Raw genomic sequence first — 19,077 nt, forward strand, 5'->3', positions numbered from 1 at the left:
AGTCCAATCTGGCAACCCTGGTGCCTGCTCTGTTTCTGGGGATGTGGAGATTTGCAACACATCCCACTAAAAATTTAAGTTCAGCACGCGCTGTGAGAAGAGGTCACATGACTCCTGCTGGGGCGCGTGGTCACATGAGCAGTAAATTAAAGAGTTTTTCAGACAGTCGCAAGAAACGCGGTCATGTTTCGCTGTCTGGTGTTTGTCCTGTTCGTGTGTGTGACCTCAGCTGCGGACACACACCTGCTGTCTGCTGTAGTTAACCAGCAGACCGGAAAACTGCAGTTAAAGGAGGGCATTCAGACAGATTATGTCGCATTCGCCAACTTCACAGATGACATTGTTAAGACGGGGTAGGCCTGTGATCTCAGACACCTCACTGCTTGTTGCTCTTTTCTTTACTTTTGTTTTTTGTTGTCATTAACCGTTTTCTATTAATCTGTCATTAATCACAAATAGAGGTAAAGAAGCGAGTTCAGGCAGGTTGGAATGGGTGAAGAAAGGTGTCGGGAGTTCTGTGGGATAGAAAAAGTTCAGCAAGAATCAAGGGGAAGGTGTACAAGACAGTGTTGGGGAGTAACTAGTTACATGTAACGGCGTTACGTAACTTAATTTTAAAATAAATGTAACAGTAACTCGTTACAGTTACTTAGAAAAATATGTAATTACAGTTACTTATGCAAATGTTAAAGATTACAAATAGAGTTACATCTGAATATTTTATTTTGAAAAAAAAAACTAGTATATGTTGAATAAATATTAATTTGTTGTTAGAGTTTGTTAAAGCGGTGCTATTCTGATGCTTTTGATTGGTTCTCTGGTTTGAATTTGCGGCGCTTCTGCCAGTTACATTAATCCACATTGCCTCGGAAAGCTTTAGGCTAATACACTGTCTGAGAGTGACCACCATGGCGAGTGATAAAAATGCATTTCAGTCCTGGAAATTTAAAAATAATTTCATCCTGAAATCCAATAAGGGGCAAATATAACAGTTCAGTGCAAAATTAGTTTTCCGGCTGTTAAAATGCATCTGCAGGTATGTAACCTAGTTTTTCTTTATTTTATAATATATTTAAAATGTAAAATTTTTGTCATTATTGTGAGTGTACAGAAATAAAAACAGACCCTTTAGTTTGGAATGATATATTACTCGTTTCTGTTTAATAAAAAGTGACGGAGTGGTCAGTTGATTTACTGTAGCTGCTATGTGGAAACGCGCCTGCGCATTCATCGAGCCCATAGAGTACTCAAGACCTGTATTCATAACATTCACAACAAATTAGCTAGTCTGCTAGTCATGGGCGTCGCTAGGCCATTTTAAAGCCCCCTAAAATTCTGCGATTGTCCATAAACTGTACACGAATAAGTGATCTCCTCAGTCCCCTTTACATTTCATATGAAAACTCCGGCAGATTTCGGCTCCTCCCGTCTTTCAGCGCGTTCTTCAATCCGCAGACCGCGGCGTTACAGAGCGAGGGTCAGGGTGTGAGTGTGTGTGTGAGTGTGAGTGTGAGTGTGTGTGTGAGTGTGTGTGTGAGTGTGTGTGTGAGAGAGTGTGTGAGAGAGTGTGTGAGAGAGTGTGTGAGAGAGTGTGTGAGAGTGTGTGTGAGAGTGTGTGTGAGAGTGTGTGTGAGAGTGTGTGTGAGAGTGTGTGTGTGAGAGAGTGTGTGAGAGAGTGTGTGGGAGAGAGTGTGGGAGAGTGTGTGAGAGTGTGTGTGAGTGTGTGTGTGAGAGAGATCAGGAAGACTCGTATTTGGCTTGTTCAGTACTCAAATGTTATACACATCTATGCAATACAGTGGAATGCTGCATTAAGTTTACCATCCCACCCTGTTAGTCAAACCTTTATTTTATTTATTTATTTATTTATTTTTTCTATTATACCCTCATTGGGGACTGAGCCCCACTTAAATGAAAATCCTAAAATCGTCCCTGCTGCTAGCTACCTTTACCAGGCACACTTCTATTTATGAACACTTTGACAGAAAATATATAGCTCACACTTTTCCTCCTTGAAAATGTGTTGGTAATGTCAGATCTAATGTAACTTAGTTATTTTAGCATATTATGATGACTCTTTTCAGATTATGTTTTTTTTGTTTTTTTCCAAGGCATTGTTACTTACCAGTGTGTCCTGTCATAGCTATGCAAAGATTTGATTTGAAACAGTATTAAACAACTTTTGTTATGAAGTCTGGTCTTGTGGTGGCTGTGCTTAAAATTAAATATAATCTTAATTCAAGTGATGAAAGATTTAAAATTCTAACAGTAAACAGAGTTGAGTACTACTGTAAGGTTAACCCTGCCTGGGATAAATGTTTGGAAATGATTTTGTTGAAAATATCCATTAGAAACTTAAAAGTATGAATTTGCCAGATGCGACAGTGAAAACTCACTGAGATGACATGAGGAAGAAAGCTTGAGAGAACCAAAAGAAAAACCTCCTCCTCACCTGGGTGACACTGGATTAATGAGATTACACACATTCACTTGTCTGTATTCTGTAGTCAGACACTCTGTACTAGGGGTTATTCATGCAGAGATCAAGATGTTAAAACATCATCTACAGTGTAACCTGTTGAACTACAGCAATCTTACAACAAATCACTTTATCACACCTTCCAAGAGTTTGTCAGAATGAGTTATTGGAGTTATTCATTGATTTCTACTGCATGATTTCCCAATACTAAAGTGAAAAACTATAGGTTTTAACACATTGTCTGTCGAAAATGTGTAAACGGTTCAATTGAACCTGACAGTTATGGAGAATAAGATATGACTTCCCTCTCAGTGAGTCAATGTCAACTCGCTGTGTCTGCAAATTAATGGGTTAATATTCAAGCTTGTGGTTAATTTTCCTTAGCTAAGGGATGTGCAAATAGAAAACATAACAATCCCATGACTGCCACAACCTCACCCTTATGAAAGGCAGGCATTTTCACATATAAAAATAAAGGGGCACCATGGCTCCATCGAGAGGAAGAAGCAATGATTTATTCTCACACTCGTGTCACCCACAAGAGGATGCATTGTCTTTTGTATCTGGATTCTTGCTTGTCTCGTGGAGTTTTTTCCCACCACTTGGTATCTGTAAAGCTGTTGATGTAAATTGTTAAGTAAATATCACCTGTGCACGTTAAAATACATTTTTTAAAATACCTAATTTTTTTCTATCCTTTTCAGGTGGTCATACCTGGAGGTTGTTACAAATGGGAAGTACAACGATATGATGCAAGCTTATAGTGCTGGAGTTGTGGAGGGAGCAATCACTTCACAGGTATTTAGCAGAAAATTGAATTACTGTTACTCATGAGCTGAACTGATTCATCTGATTAGGTCTGTATTTATCAGGATCTTCACACTCAATCTCTCATGATCTCTCTTTCACCTTTCTTGTCTCTGTGTGTGTGTGTGCATGAACGTTAGCTCATCTATAAGCACTGGATTAATACGCTGATGGGATATTGTGAATCAGATGACCTGGGCTACTGTAAACGTCTGAAAGAATACATTACCACTAATCTACAGTGGGTGAAAGAGCAAATTGAGATGGCTGCAGAGTCGCCTTACTGGCATCAGGTACGCCCGCTTCCTTTCCTGTTTTAGTTTTGATGATTAGTGACCCTTCAATTTTCCTGTTTCCCATTGGTTCTGGATAATAAAACCCATCTTGGATGAATTCTGTCCTCTTTGAGAAAATAAAGCTTATATGTATATATTTATATAATCTATGTCTGTGTAATAAATGCCATAGGAGGCTAGAGATATTTTTTTCCTAGGAAATAATAATTCATAGATGTAAATGAAATACGAGCTTTTTTAAGAGAGATCAGACACTTGTATCTACACCCAAGTCTAGATAAGCGAATTTGGTTAATATCTATGAAGGAATTATGTTTCTCCATACACCGATACATACTAACCGAGGCTCCTAAATAATCTCTGCTCTCCTTCAGGTCCATTTGTCTCTGATGCAGCTGAAAGGTTTGGAAGATGGTTATAGTGGACAGTGGACATTTCCAGACACAGAGCTCTACTTTAACCCTTTAGGATTTCTGTGAGTGGCTTGTAAAAGTTTGTTTTTCTGTGGGGGGATCATTGACACCACGATCTCAGAACTCTGTTTACTCCGGCTATTTATTCAGTAACAAGCAGAACATTTTAGCCTTGAATATTGATTTTCTTTTTAAGATTTTAAACCGGAAATATGAAACCATTCGTATCCAGTATTTCGCTTCTGGTACACCAGAAAGCTCAACTTTAGTGGTCAGTTATTGGTAATGTAATTTTTCAGTTCACAATGTGATGCAGAAGGTCCGTAGTTTTTTTATTTGTTTAATGTTATACTTTTTTAAGGAAAAGTAAGAACCTATGCTGAACATTTTCAGCTTGCCCAGGGAGTTAACAAACATATTTGGTCACAAAGCCGAGTAGCATATGGCTCTGAGAGACAGTTTTTCATTTGGCTAATTGATAAAAATATCAAATAACAATATTAAACACAGTTTCCAAAATTAAAGTTCCCATTATTTATCATCTGCTGATAAGAAGGTACACTTTGACGTGAGCCATTTTCTCTGTAATAAAAGTGCAATATCTGGCAGGATCAAGTGAATGAAGTGTTTTTGTTTGTAGAGCTTTTTTGCAGAATTTCACTCTGGTTTCAATTCATAACCCAGACTTTTCCAGATGGGTGGAGACTTGGAGGATTTGGAGGCTGCACTGAACAAATCCAGTCAATCACACACAGTGGGATCCGGATCCTGCTCTGCTCTAATCAAACTCCTGCCGGGTAACAAAGAGCTTCTTGTCTCGCATGACACATGGAACAACTATCAGTCAATGCTGAGGATCATGAAGAAATATGTTTTTTCATTCCGTACATCTTTGACAGGTGAATCTCTGTTTTCCTCAGCTAAACATTCCGATACGGGCAACTTGACTGAGTTTAAACACACTTCTTTCATCCACTCGTTTCTGCAGATCATACGTTGATTCCTGGGAGTACTCAGGCTTTCTCCTCTTACCCCGGCTCCATCTTTTCAGGAGATGATTTCTACATTCTCAGCAGTGGTCTGGTAAGATGCTGTTTATGTTTGCATGAAAATAATGATGTGGATTATATTCCTGTGAAGCTGCTTTGTGACACTGTCCACTGTTAAACAAAATAATGTTCACTGCTATTCAAAAAAATAAAATAAAAAAATATTCAATTAAATATGTCAAATATAATGACACATTTATATTATTTCCATTTATTTACAGATTTAGGAAATACTAATACTTCTCACTTGTAGTATTCTTTAGGCTGATGATGATGAAAATAACTCTTGTGATAATACTTATTTGAAAATAATAATAGTTTAACACTGAGATGATGACTTTCTACTGAGCATGTGTGTGAGAATTGTCTTAAATTGTTTGTTTAAGAATAAAAATGGCTAGGAGTTGTATTACTGTACTTAGTGATCCCCATGTCACTGCTTCCCCCTTATGATGTGCCCCAAAGCACACAGTTTGACACTATGAGATTCTACCCAGAAAGAAATACTACATATGGGTAGTGGGCATGTTGGACCCATCGGTGATGCTAACAGGTGGATCCATTGTCTGTTCATCCAAAATGGTATGAAAATTTAGGAACACTGGTTGCTTGGTCTGTCAAACGTTCTGCAGTTTCATTTATCATATGGGAAGGCTATAGTGTCACATGCTCATGTGGGTTTCTTCTGAACAGCATCAGAAGGATTCGACTATTTTTTATTCACACAGGCTGCTCAGGTGCTTGTTCAGTCTCGTGTCATTTCGAGACTAGACTGCTGCAGCTCTCTACTGGCAGGTCTACCTCTGAATGCAATTCTAAGTTCTCCCACACCACATCCCTGCTGTGCTCCTCCACTGGCTTGCGGTAGCTTCATCAGATTCAAAGCACTGACACTTGCCTACAAAGCCAAGAATGGAACAGATCCCTCTGACCTCAAATCGCTTATTAATCCTCATACTGCACCTAGCTTCCTCAAATCTACTAGCACTGTTAGACTGGTCCCACCATCACTCAGGGTAAGAGGTAGGTATATATCTAGACTCTTCTCTGTTTTGAGACTGAGGTGGTGGAATGAACAAAAAGCACTTTTGTCGCTCTAGATGAAGGCGTCTGCCAAATGCCAGAAATGTAAATGGAAAGCATATAGCTGTAGGTTTGTCCAGTATTGTATAAACTCTTCCTTGCCCAAAGTGTTTGTCTCTGCCCTGTGAGTGAACCCTACCTAATCTGTGAGTTGTATCTCTTCAGTAATGAATCAACCTGTGCTTTGCTGTAGGTCTTTGTATCCGCTCAGTAGGTATAGGTGTGTTTCCTCCAGAGCTTTGGATTTGGATTGTGGATTTGTATCCCTCTGCTGTCAAGTCACATTTAATTGTATAGCACCTCTATGCACACTCTCTTACCTCTTAATTAGAAACCTTTACATTACATTTACATTTCTGGCCTTATCCAGAGCGACATACAAAAGAGTTTTGAAGTCTCTATCATTGAATACATCAGCAATGATTCAATGGGTCACAGAAAAAAAACTCTGTGGGAGGAAATATAGCAAAAAATATAGTTTAAGTGATTCAAGAAGAGGTAGGTCTTTCAGCGTTGTTTGAAGACAGTGACTCAGCTGTTCGGACATCTAGGGAAAGGCCACTGAAGAAAGTTGAACTCTCAGGTTCACAAACCCAGTTTTTTTGTGACATGGTGCAATTTCAAGTGTGAATGTACATGATAAGCAACAATACTCACAAAATAATTCACACCACTTTGAAATAATAAATCAATAAATGAATGAAATGGGACAAAATCCATTTATTCCCTAATTATCCTAGTGGTTCCCAGGGAACCTGTGCTCTATCCTAAGAGACTCGGGGCACAAGTCAGAGGAAGACCCTGAACAGGATTCCAGTCTTATTGGCAGGGAACAATTGCGTACACACTTTCAGACAATTTAGAGATGCTAATCATCATACAGTTCTTGACTTTGGAGTAAACCAGAGTACCAGGAGGAAACCCCCAAGGCACTGGACCACTTTTTGTAGGTACTAACCACTGCATTTTACTGCAAGATCTGCCATTTTGGAGATGCTCTGACCCAATCATCTAGACATTACAATTTGAATTTTATGAAAGTCTCTCATCCTTTTGCTTGTCCATTTTCCCCTGCTTCCGATGCATTATCTTTGAGAACTGATTGTTCAATCATTGGCAAATTATGTGCAATTATTTCAAACATGGGTTGCACAAAGTGTATATATACATTTATAGCATTTGACTGAGCAGTTGAAGGTTAAGGGCCTTGCTTAAGGGCCCAGCAGTGGGAGGTTGGTGGTCCTAAGATTTGAACTTGCAACCTTCTGATCAGTATCCCCACATCTCAACCACTAAGCTTACCATTTCCATTATGTATACTAAAGTAGTTTGTGTACATAACTAAAAGAAAGTGTATGCTTGGACATTTCTTGGGCATTCCAATGTTGCCTCTCATTTCAGGTTACAATGGAAACTACAATCGGCAACAGTAACTCTGACTTGTGGAAGTTTGTGAAGCCTCAAGCCTCTGTCATGGAGTGGCTGAGGAACATTGTGGCGAACAGACTAGCTCGATCTGGGAAAGAGTGGGCCGACATTTTCAGTCAATACAACAGTGGAACGTGAGGAACGCACAAACATAAACGCTGATAATCAAGACTGAAGCACTACATGAATCTGTTTCTTTTGCTAGAGACACTTAAGCTCATGGCTTAAAAAAAAAAAATTCGTACCGCAAATTTTGCTGTAATTGTTTTTGTCCCCCCCCCCCCCCTACTTTAGGTACAACAACCAGTGGATGATAGTTGACTATAAGGGTTTCAATCCAGGCGGACCCAATCTGAACAAAGGCTTGTTAACTGTGCTTGAGCAAATACCGTAAGTAAATCATAATTTGGACTCAGAATTTGTCCATTTGGTTCTACTAGATATTAATAATCATTTGTTATGACCAGTGCAGACAAATGAGCTATTATTGCCCACAAAAAGGTTTAACAGACAAACATTGAATGAATGTTTGACATTCAACTATCATGGTTGTACTTAATTAGTCTGAACATAAACATTTTTCCATTAGTTTTTCCTTCCATTTATGAAGCATTAATGACTGGGTAAAGGGCTATCTGGATGGTCTTTTTGGGAAAATTGTTTGATATCTTGCCCCACATTCTACATCAGATTTCTGGGCTTGGACTGGGCCATTCTGCCACATTCAGCTTCTTGGTTATGAACTCCTCCAGTGTAGCCTTGATGCCAATGAGAAATAATTCAGGGGTTTCACAGCTAGTTGTATGCGTGGGCAGAAAGATTTCATATTACCATACATTTTCTGTGTTAAATATGGTGTCTGCTTTATTTCAAAGTACTATTATTTTTCTCTTTAATTTGCTATATCAGATTTTCAGTGGGTCAAAAGTCTACATGCGCTTGGTTAATATGGTTAATAATATAAAGTCTACATGTGCTTGGTTAATATGGTTAATAATATAAAGTCTACATGCGCTTGGTTAATAATATAAAGTCTACATGCGCTTGGTTAATATGGTTAATAATATAAAGTCTACATGCGCTTGGTTAATATGGTTAATAATATAAAGTCTACATGCGCTTGGTTAATATGGTTAATAATATAAAGTCTACATGCGCTTGGTTAATATGGTTAATAATATAAAGTCTACATGCGCTTGGTTAATATGGTTAATAATATAAAGTCTACATGCGCTTGGTTAATATGGTTAATAATATAAAGTCTACATGCGCTTGGTTAATATGGTTAATAATATAAAGTCTACATGCGCTTGGTTAATATGGTTAATAATATAAAGTCTACATGCGCTTGGTTAATATGGTTAATAATATAAAGTCTACATGCGCTTGGTTAATATGGTTAATAATATAAAGTCTACATGCGCTTGGTTAATATGGTTAATAATATAAAGTCTACATGCGCTTGGTTAATATGGTTAATAATATAAAGTCTACATGCGCTTGGTTAATATGGTTAATAATATAAAGTCTACATGCGCTTGGTTAATATGGTTAATAATATAAAGTCTACATGCGCTTGGTTAATATGGTTAATAATATAAAGTCTACATGCGCTTGGTTAATATGGTTAATAATATAAAGTCTACATGCGCTTGGTTAATATGGTTAATAATATAAAGTCTACATGCGCTTGGTTAATATGGTTAATAATATAAAGTCTACATGCGCTTGGTTAATATGGTTAATAATATAAAGTCTACATGCGCTTGGTTAATATGCAATTGGTCAACAACCAATCTCAAATTGGTTGTTTTTCTTTGGATTAAAAGCCTCACCCTTTCAGGCTCGTGATTGGCTCAACACTAGCCCTATTGTCCAGAGATTGCAAGTGTGGAGTTAACAAAATTGAGATTATGTTTAGCCAAGATGTACATATTTGATCCTGTTTTATCCCAAATTCCTTAAAACAAGCAGTGTTTTTAAAATATAAATTATATTTAAAAAATATGCAATGTTAATATATATTCAAATGTTTAATTATGTAAAAAGCATTAAATAGGCTATGAAACAACAACAATAACAAATAAACGTGTGTCTTAAACATACAAAAAAGGCAATAGTTCGGAAAAACCTAGTTCTAAACCTATGAGGTTTAAATTAAACAAAAGAATGTGTTGAATAATTTGGGCATGAGGTAAGTCTTACAGCCAGATATTGCTCCACACACTCAAGTTGCTACCAGTATTGTAGGTGTTGTTGGGATCTAGGGTGTCATTCAGACAAATACACAGATCTTTCAAATCTTCCACTTCCTTTCCTGTTTCCTGTCACTGAATCTTGTGTTTGCGATAAAGGGCTTTCATCTTGGTGCCTTCCCTGTAGACCAGACAAGAAGAATATGAGAGATTGTTGTTGGAGGAAATGACCAGCACTGGTCAGATGTTCCTGTAGCTTCTTTAACGTTGTTGTGTGTCTTTTGACAGTGTTCTGATGAGTTTTCATCTTGTCCTTTTCGTCATTATAATTTGGTGGAACCCAAAATTACCTTTATATTGTCTTTTATTTCTTATACCAACTCAGATATGGGGTCTTTATTTGGGTCCAGTCAGGGCTTGTATTTTAATACAGAGTGGGTAAAAGCTGTAATTTAAGCAGGCTGTATTGAACACACCCCTTTATTAATGTAGGATTAATGTAGAGCAGCTTTATCTGGATGTCCTCTGTGGAAGTGGCATTAAATCTTTTATTTAAATAAATCTGAGATTTATTCAAGTGTATCTTATTTTTTCTTATGGATCTTGAACAATAACCATGAAACCATGAAACTGCATTTTTCATATAAATATAGACAAAAAGGAGTAATTCTCTAAAGTTTTGTAAGTCGTACTGGCACTGTGGTTGAACAGAAGTTTATAACAGTATATCCTTCATACTTGATCTCTTTCTTTTCCAGAGGGATGATCCAAACTGCAGACAAAACTGAAGAACTCTATAACACCAGTTACTGGGCCAGCTACAATATTGCGTAAGCACTAGCTCAACATATATTTCTGTAATCATAGGGATTCCTTTCATTTCATTCATTCATTTTATGATTGCCAAACTCCTCATAGAGAGTGAGAAGAGTAAGACATTTATCCCATCAAGAGTGCAGAGGAACCTTGTTGTTCTGAGAAGCATGATAAAAACCCATAATTGCACATCCTCTGGTCCTCTTTTATAAATAATAAGGACCAACATCCCAATTTGCCAGCCCAAAGACACAGTCCTAGATCTGTAGTATTGAAGACACCTGTTAATCACACCACATTATCTATAACCATCTTTGGTTAGGGAAAGTGACAAGGCTGTAGACATGGATGAGATCTGGCCACAGTTTCAACCGCAGACATGGACACCTGGCATGAAGTTAGAGTTCATCAGAGTGCTCCATTCATCAATAAACAATATCCACAGTAGAGTCGATACTTCCCTGAATTGCTGTTCCCCTCATGAGCTGCCAAAATGTTTGCCATAACATCTTGATGCTACCTGAAAATGCTTTCCCATAGCCACTGTAAACTCCTCCCATGCCTGGCTTCTACATTTGTTTTGCTGATGCCACAAGCAGAGTTGGTAGTGAGTTGGAAGACAGGTAGTGAGCCCACAAGATCCTTCCCTGTTGCCATTTTAGACTATTCTGCAGTTATTGGACAGAGCAACCAAACCATTTTCCCATTGATGTCTTTGGCTTAAGTTGTCTGTTATGTTTCCTTGCAAAGTTCCTTATCAAACTAAGTTTAATAAAGTACACTACCGGAACCCTAATGCCCCCAATTTCAAGTATAGGTTCATAAAACAACTTGGGATGCAATGTTTGAGCAGTTTCACCACACCTGACAAAACGTCTTAAACTGTGTTCACAGCCTGTTTTTACAGAGATTGTGTATATTGTAATATTAATCATTCACAATCTAAGATAATCATCAGCCTGATCATTCAGTCCCTAGTATTCTTACGGTTGGACTAATCCAACTCATTACCCTATTGCAAAACTCTAGGTTAAAACCCTGATACTTGCCAATGACAATAACAAACTGCAGATACTCATATCTAGTAACATATCTACAGCCTCATATCTAGAACATATAGTATTATGTACATAATAATGTGTGTGTATATACACATTGTTCTGGGTTGTTCTAGGTATTTTGATGAGGTGTTTAATGCGAGTGGTGGTCCAGATCTGGTGAAGAAGTATGGCTCATGGTTCTCCTTCAGTGACAATCCAAGAGCTCAGATGTTCCGCCGCAACCAATCCCTCGTTACTGACATGGAGTCCATGATGCGCCTAATGAGGTACAAATCTGCTCTGATCTCAAATCGTGTCTGATTTCATTGGAGGAGAGACTAAATTATCCTTCCTCATTTAGCCTCATGTGGATTTTCTGCATTAATTCATTTCTCAAATCTTTCTTTCTTGTGGCACAGGTACAATAACTTTAAGAATGACCCTTTGTCAAAGTGTGATGGCTGTATTCCAGCCCAAAATGGCGAGAATGCAATCTCTGCACGATCTGATCTGAACCCAGCTAATGGCACATACCCTTTTGGAGCTCTTGGACAGCGGCCTCATGGTGGAACAGACATGAAGGCAAGAAATCTATTACGTTTTTTTTTTTTTTAAATGTCATATTAAGGGAAAAAATGCAAATGATAATACTGATATTGTGTGTGATATGACTGCTTTTCACGCTAACATTTAAATATGCCTAAGCATTCTGAAACATTCATTCTCTCTGCCTCTTTTCTTTGTCTCTTATTTTCCAGATGACATCCTATGGTTTATTCAGGCAGTATGAGATGTTGGCAGTTAGTGGTCCAACATGTGACCAGGTGCCTGTTTTTGAATGGAGCACATCTCCTTACAGCAGTTTAATGCACACGGGTCACCCAGACCGCTGGGATTTCCCTACTGTTCATGTCAAATGGTCTGAATAAAAGATATATTGTATGTCATGCTGTATATCATCAGCCAACCTCAGGTTTGTTTGTATATTTTTCACTTATAAGGAAGTCATTATTTCCCCACACACCTCTTTTAGGTTCTGTGATGATCAGTGTCATCATCAAATGATGAACTTCAAATTTATGACCAAAAGTTTTATATTTACGTGTTCAGTTCAGTTACTGGAATTCAGTAACTTTTTATTCTGACAATGCTTTGTTCAGACTGAAATATAAACTGTTTCTAAACTGTACTAGCTTCAACTGTACAGGTTTCAATTGGAGATTTATAAAAAACTCGTTCAAAGGAAAAGTTTTATTTGCACACTGTGATCTGTGGAGTATCTTAATGCTTGATTTTAAGTTTACTGTCTTTGAAATGTATCTAATCTTGAATAAAAAGCATACACTCTTGTTTAAACAATCAACTTCTGTGTGCAGTATGTTCTTTGGCAAATATGGCTTTTTGAAGACATTATCTATATGAGAGCTAACGACTATGCATTTTTCAGTCTGAGGTTAGTAGCAGTAACTTGGCAGATGGCCAGTGCTGTAATAAACTCTGTCCACATCTCTAGTGATTGAGTGCCCTGCTTCACTTGGTATAACCTCCTTATGTTTAATAACTGCAAAATAGGGGTAGGGGAGTGTGACCTTAGGCTGAACATCAACTACTCTGTCTTAGTTGAAGGCATGTCTGAAAGAATCATCCTGTTTTTGTTCCAAAAAGACCAACGTGGAGCTGATTGGAGCCTAGGCAACGCCTCCCAGCAACTTCTGCATCCCAGTCACTCGCGTGCTAATTGCCTGCATGGCCCAGGTTTTATGCCAGATGCCCTTCCTTCATGGGGTGGTGGTGGCTCAAGTGGTAAAGGCTCTGGAAGATCGGGATTCAAGCCCCAGCAACCAAGCTGCCATTGTTGGGCCCTTGAGCAAGGCCCCTAACCCACGCTGCTCCAGGGGCGCTGTATCATGGCTGACACTGCACTCTGACCTCTGACAGTGGTAGGTTTCTTGCCTACCATGCGGAATACCCGTGTTCGATTCCCAGCCAATGTCCAAACCCCAGCCACTGGATGCAGTGCCGGTCCAAATCCCGGATTAAAATGGGAGGGATGCATCAGGAAGGGCATCCAGCGTAAAACCTGTGCCAAGTTGTTGTGTGGACCAGTTGGTCCACTGTGGCGACCCCTCACACGTGTACGGAGCAGCCGAGAGATCAACAACAACTGCAGTTTATGGTTGCTGTGGGTTTTACATATTTTGAATATATCTGGGAGTACTGTAAATGAGGTTGGCTCTCTTTTATATGAAACTACATCTGATGCATTAATTTCAGTATAACATTATAGGAGACACAGGGAATTAAATGATTAAAGTAAAAGTTTAAATGATTATTGACAATGAATTGCTGGTCTTTTTTTAGATATTGACATTAACAGATGATGTTTAGATTTAACAAGTGTTTTATTGATATGAGGCACAGAGGCACTGTTCAGTTTCTTATTAGGTTTCTGTTGCTAAGAATCAAGCCAGAACATTCTAACACCACATTGGGTCAGGTTTAGAACTGCAGTGTGGAGTTCACGCCATAAAAGTGTTGCTGCTTTTGCTTCAGAGCAGGTTTTATAACCCATTTCTAAATAACGTCTGAAACATTCCTCTACTGGAGTTAAAAGTGGGGTTTAAAACTACGATCAACCGGGGTTAAACACAGTCTAAAGACCTAAAGATGGTGAACTAAGAAAACATTTACTTACAAACTAGTACACTCTCTACCTACTCCAGCCAGATAGTTGTGTGGAGTGTGCACATGACTCTCCTGTATTGAGAAACCCATTAGGACTAAAGCCTTAAGGAAGATTACATCATCGTAATCGAATGTCAACCAACCACAATAAAGATTTTTTCACATTTTATAACTAAATGCTAATCAATTGAACAGAAATACAGATGGTGTATTCCAATCTTGGTAATCACCAAGCTTCAGACACTGGTGACTGCTGACTATATCGCATGGAGATTAGTTGAAAAAACGAGAATAAAAGTTTTCCTGATTTGCAATTCTGATCAAAACATGTTAAAAAGCTGAACTGTAACACTACAAACTAGGCCATTTGGGGTAGAATTAAATTTTTGCTGCAAGACTAGAACAATGACAAATATTTCTACCTGTCCGTTCAACATTTTAGAAGGAGCTTGTGATTTCAGAAGGAAAGATAATAAGGATCATGTGTGCAATGCTTGTTGAGAATCCCTGTGGGTATCGTAGCTAAAGTTAGCTTGTGGTTATGGGTTTTTGGCCTCTGTTCTATATTTTTTCTAGATTTGAGTTGGAATATGTAAAGATGATGTGGAACAACCAAACATGACTGTTCATTATTGAACATTTTATTGCACAGTATACATTAAAATTTCCATTACAAAGGATTTAAACTTTCTAAACAGGGCAGAACAGCACCACTTTAGAGCATCTTTCAAGAAATCTCTCTCTTCATCTGAAAACATTCAAACAAGCATTTTGTGCTTAATATTCATTTTGTTTATTGTCAAGGTTGCTGGTGAGTTTTTATTTGAAGCAATAAAGATAAAATCTTCATCCAAGAACAAAATTTATTACCATGAATATGGCAGCATTAAATGTCATTATATGGTGCACGTTTGCAGGGGGTTCAGGGAGTGACCTTTACCAGCAGCTTTAGATTCAGTTTGAGGAAAAGACAAAAGCAAAAGGGGGAAAGAAAAAAAATCACATACAGACTGGAAGAAATTCAGAAAGAATAAAGCTCGGTGATGCTGTGTTTTCTGGCAGAGTTTGGGTCGGCTTGACTGAATGATGACCTTTCTCCAGTGATGAAACATTTCTATCCTATTGAGACCATGTCTCCAGGATGGCGAAGCTCTCATTCACAGGACACAAAGACTCACTAGTGAAGATGAAAATAAATCTCAACCGACTTATGAGAGATTCTGTTATAATATACACCACTCTCCACCACCATCACCACTTTAAGCTAATTGAATTAGCATTTATCATTGGGAAGCATAGTGTTCATTCCTCTTGTACAGTTCCAGACAATTGGAGAGTTTATACCAAGGACTGAATTTGTTCTGCAGCTTGTGGCTGCCCAACACCTTACCCACATACCTTCTGTGGTTTTGTTTTTCCTTTAATTCGTCACCGGTCTACTACACAAAATATAAACTCAGTCATGTATTTTCCCCTCACTCCCTGGAACTGCCACCAAATGTTAAAGCAGTCCCAAAAAAGCTTTGCAACCTTCAGGTATCAGCTTCACTAAGGTTTCCCCATACTTCCTATGAAACCTTTGTATAATTTCTCAACCATGAACTCACCCTGAAATAAATATAAATACAATACAAATGCCACAATATCATATTGTAGTGCGTCAGTGCATTTTTTGTGTATTGAACTCATCATAAAATTATGGGAAACTGTACAGAGAAGCAGCAACATGCTTCAGAGAAGTCAGTGAATGGCACAGTGGAGGTTGAGCTCAGAGTTAGAGGCTAACTAGGGTGATGCTGTCGTGCCTCGATACACCTTCATCTTCTCCAGCCGTTTGTTCAGGTGGCTGTTACTTGCCTCCAACTCCTCAATCTTGTCCAATGCAGATCGGAGCTGGTAATAATAATAATAATAATAATAATAATAATAATAATAATAATCAGTCATTTATATACACCATTTAAAATCATTATACACATTGCTGTATTTGGGATATTTTTATCAAATGGTGAGTTAGGATAAAATCAGACCTCTCTCTGCAGTTTGCGTTTCTCTGCTTTTAGTTCATCCTCCACTTTCTCTGCATTCTCTGATGCAGATTTGTACCGAGTCACCTGGCCTTCAAGTCTTGTTACCTGCCACAGGACATGGAAGAGGATTTGATGAATTGATATAAGCCTATAACAGTCCAATAGGAAAATACAGATTCTGTGTGCCAGTTAAGAGGTCTTTATCGAGGAGTTGACTCATGATGCATACAAGCAGACAAAAAAAAAAGATCACTCACATTCTGTTCCAAAGCTGTGACTTCCTGCTCAGACTTGACCAGCTTAAATTTGAGGTCATTTACTTGCCTGTTAGCATCTCCTAAAACAAAGCATCAGTTAACATTTTTCAAATACAGAACTCCATATTTTATGCAAATTCATTACATTTCCATTTATTAAATAAAAATAATTGAGAAAAATTGCTTTTATTCCTTCTTCAGTGTACAGAGGTTAAGGTTAGGTGGACTGTGGTAGGCTTTAGTATTATATGTAAATAAATATGGCACAATACCACGTTTTCATGTCCAATGCTGATACTGAATCCTTTGACAATCAGCTTTATTTATCTGATTAAATCCCTTCACACAAAACAACTATGTAAAACACAAAGTATACACAAAATAAATCCTAGGATAAAATATAATCATGTCTCTTTTAAACATGTCCTGGTATTGGGTCTGTGCCATCTCTCCTTGTAAAGACAATAAAAAACTGTGTCATACTCTGCATGTCCACAATATCTGGGTCAGTGCTGTTCTCCTGGACCTGTCCGCCCGGACTGCAGCTCTCGTCTCTTTTATGACTCTTTTTCTTCTGCTCAAGTTGTTCTTTTAGATTCTTTACCTGGATATAAAGTGTATGTCATTTTTCAGAAATTCAATGGCTGATGATCGAAGGAATAAATGTATTTTGTTATACATTAACTTCTGTTATATTCCACACTACAGTCAAGCAGGAGGTCAGGTTTCACATTTTACAAATATTTTACAGTTACATATTACTAATGACCCACACAGGATTACTGATATCCAGTGTAACTGAAGACAGATTTATTTTGCGATAAACTCTTACTATGCAGATGATCTATGAGTAAAGCTCAGACATTTGTGAGGATAAAGGCCCTTGATATTGACCACTTCTTCACTGTATTATTATTACTACTTTTATTTATTTTGTTATTTTTATTACAACTCCACACAGACAGGAATGCCTCGGTTATCAACACGTATGACAGTGTAACAGAATTTTCCTAATATTAAGCTATTTCACCGACAGATTTTCCCTAAAACTAGAACATTCTCTGGTCACAATGATAATGCCGTAAAAATCCCACAAACATTCAAAACAATTTATTACATGATAAAATCAACCATAATTTTAAGTTCGAAATTACATATATTTTTTTTACTTTTTTATTTTATATATTTTATATTTTACATCGGTATTAAAATTAACTAAAAAAGCAATTAGATAGATAAAATTTTGCTAATTAGGAAAAATCCACAAAACATGCAAGTAAACCTGCAGCATTAAACTATTCAACTCATCCATCCATCCATCCTCTAAACCATTTATCCTACTGTATCAACAGGAGCCTGAAGTCAGTCCCAGGAGACTCGGGGCACTAGGGAGGGTTCACCCTGGACAGGATGGCAGTCTATCACAGAACACAATCTCACACTGCCACACTACAGACAATTTAGAGATGCCAATCAGCCTACAACGCATGTCTTTGTCCAAGAAACTAATTCTATTACCTCCCTGATAGATTTGGAATAAATCTTGGCACGCTCTGTGCTGATTTTCTGATGTCTTTTGTCTATGACCTTATCTTATGACCACAATACACTTTGTGACCAAGGAATTCTTTGTTCTGCTTCACTCCGTCGGCGTCCCACCTGTAGAGATATCTGCCACCACCTCTGCTGACACCTTTGATGCGTATTGTTTTATTGCACATACATAATGACAAAGATCTTTGATTTGTATAAATACTCCCTGTCTGTCTCAATAAGCTTTGAAGAGCATTGACCCTGTGTGGTTCTTTTGGCATAATTCTTCCCCGGTATCAGCTCACAGGCAGCGACAGCAGTGTGAATTGGACTACTTCTCTGAAGTGAACCCCAAAAAAAAATTCTATCGCTCCCTCAGGAACAACACTGTGCTATGAAATTTTATACCAAATACATATACCAAGTATTCTAATATTTATAACATCCTCCACAAAGTAAACCCATTCCACTTATTCCCTTGATGTGTTACACTTCAACCCTTCCACTTCAGATCACTTTCAAGTGGCTTTAAAATGAAGACCTTTTCATATATGGACAATTCCATACATCACTCAAAACTATACATTAAAACTCCAAATGTTAGCAAGTAAAGAACAATCACCAAAGCTTCACAATATACTTGCATTCTCCATTTAAAATGTCAGTTATTAAAGATCAATATCTCACATCAGATCCTGGGGGGAAAAAAACAAAAACATGGTGCAATAATTATCACACGTGGCAATGTCCTGTGAAATACAGATCAATGTAGATCATGTAGCACTGAATAACATTTTCAATTAACCCCCATTCTTAAATAGTGCAACAAATAAAGTGAGCATTTAATAAAGGTGAGATTCTTACCTGTTCAATCAAATTCTCTCGTTCATCCACCAGTTTCCTTAGACGGATTTCTGAAAAGCAGATCAAGAATTTATAGACAGAACATAACAGGTTTTTCTATAC

At 37.8% G+C, this 19,077-nt stretch overlaps 2 protein-coding genes across 2 annotated transcripts; one reads left to right on the forward strand and one right to left on the reverse strand.

Moving 5' to 3' along the window:
• The first annotated feature begins 103 nt into the window (after positions 1–103).
• plbd2 (phospholipase B domain containing 2) lies at positions 104–12,969 on the forward strand. The gene is made up of 12 exons (XM_058393365.1): positions 104–353; positions 3,184–3,277; positions 3,427–3,579; positions 3,957–4,057; positions 4,680–4,894; positions 4,984–5,078; positions 7,529–7,689; positions 7,850–7,945; positions 10,509–10,580; positions 11,741–11,893; positions 12,026–12,188; positions 12,365–12,969. Exons 1-12 carry the CDS (start codon positions 184–186, stop codon positions 12,533–12,535), a joined length of 1,644 nt encoding a protein of 547 aa, XP_058249348.1. The 5' UTR covers positions 104–183; the 3' UTR covers positions 12,536–12,969.
• Positions 12,970–14,928: 1,959 nt separating this feature from the next.
• On the reverse strand, positions 14,929–18,802 carry LOC131353924 (leucine-rich repeat flightless-interacting protein 2-like). Its single transcript, XM_058391052.1, has 4 exons — positions 17,062–18,802; positions 16,579–16,658; positions 16,322–16,426; positions 14,929–16,184 (listed from the first exon to the last, which is right to left on the reverse strand). Exons 1-4 carry the CDS (start codon positions 17,066–17,068, stop codon positions 16,077–16,079), a joined length of 300 nt encoding a protein of 99 aa, XP_058247035.1. The 5' UTR covers positions 17,069–18,802; the 3' UTR covers positions 14,929–16,076.
• Between the last annotated feature and the right edge of the window lie 275 nt (positions 18,803–19,077).

This window comes from Hemibagrus wyckioides, linkage group LG06 (assembly GCF_019097595.1).
Source record: "Hemibagrus wyckioides isolate EC202008001 linkage group LG06, SWU_Hwy_1.0, whole genome shotgun sequence".
NCBI classification, from domain to species: domain Eukaryota; kingdom Metazoa; phylum Chordata; class Actinopteri; order Siluriformes; family Bagridae; genus Hemibagrus; species Hemibagrus wyckioides.

Excerpts from the sequence above, each read along its gene's own strand:
- plbd2 (XM_058393365.1), top strand. The coding sequence starts at position 184 with ATGTTTCGCTGTCTGGTGTTTGTCCTGTTCGTGTGTGTGACCTCAGCT. Across the intron at positions 7,946-10,508 it reads ACTGTGCTTGAGCAAATACC|AGGGATGATCCAAACTGCAG; the intron begins GTAAGTAAATCA and ends TTTCTTTTCCAG. Across the intron at positions 11,894-12,025 it reads TCCATGATGCGCCTAATGAG|GTACAATAACTTTAAGAATG; the intron begins GTACAAATCTGC and ends CTTGTGGCACAG.
- LOC131353924 (XM_058391052.1), bottom strand. Across the intron at positions 16,427-16,578 it reads TCACAGCTTTGGAACAGAAT|GTAACAAGACTTGAAGGCCA; the intron begins GTGAGTGATCTT and ends GTCCTGTGGCAG. Across the intron at positions 16,185-16,321 it reads AACGCAAACTGCAGAGAGAG|CTCCGATCTGCATTGGACAA; the intron begins GTCTGATTTTAT and ends TATTATTACCAG.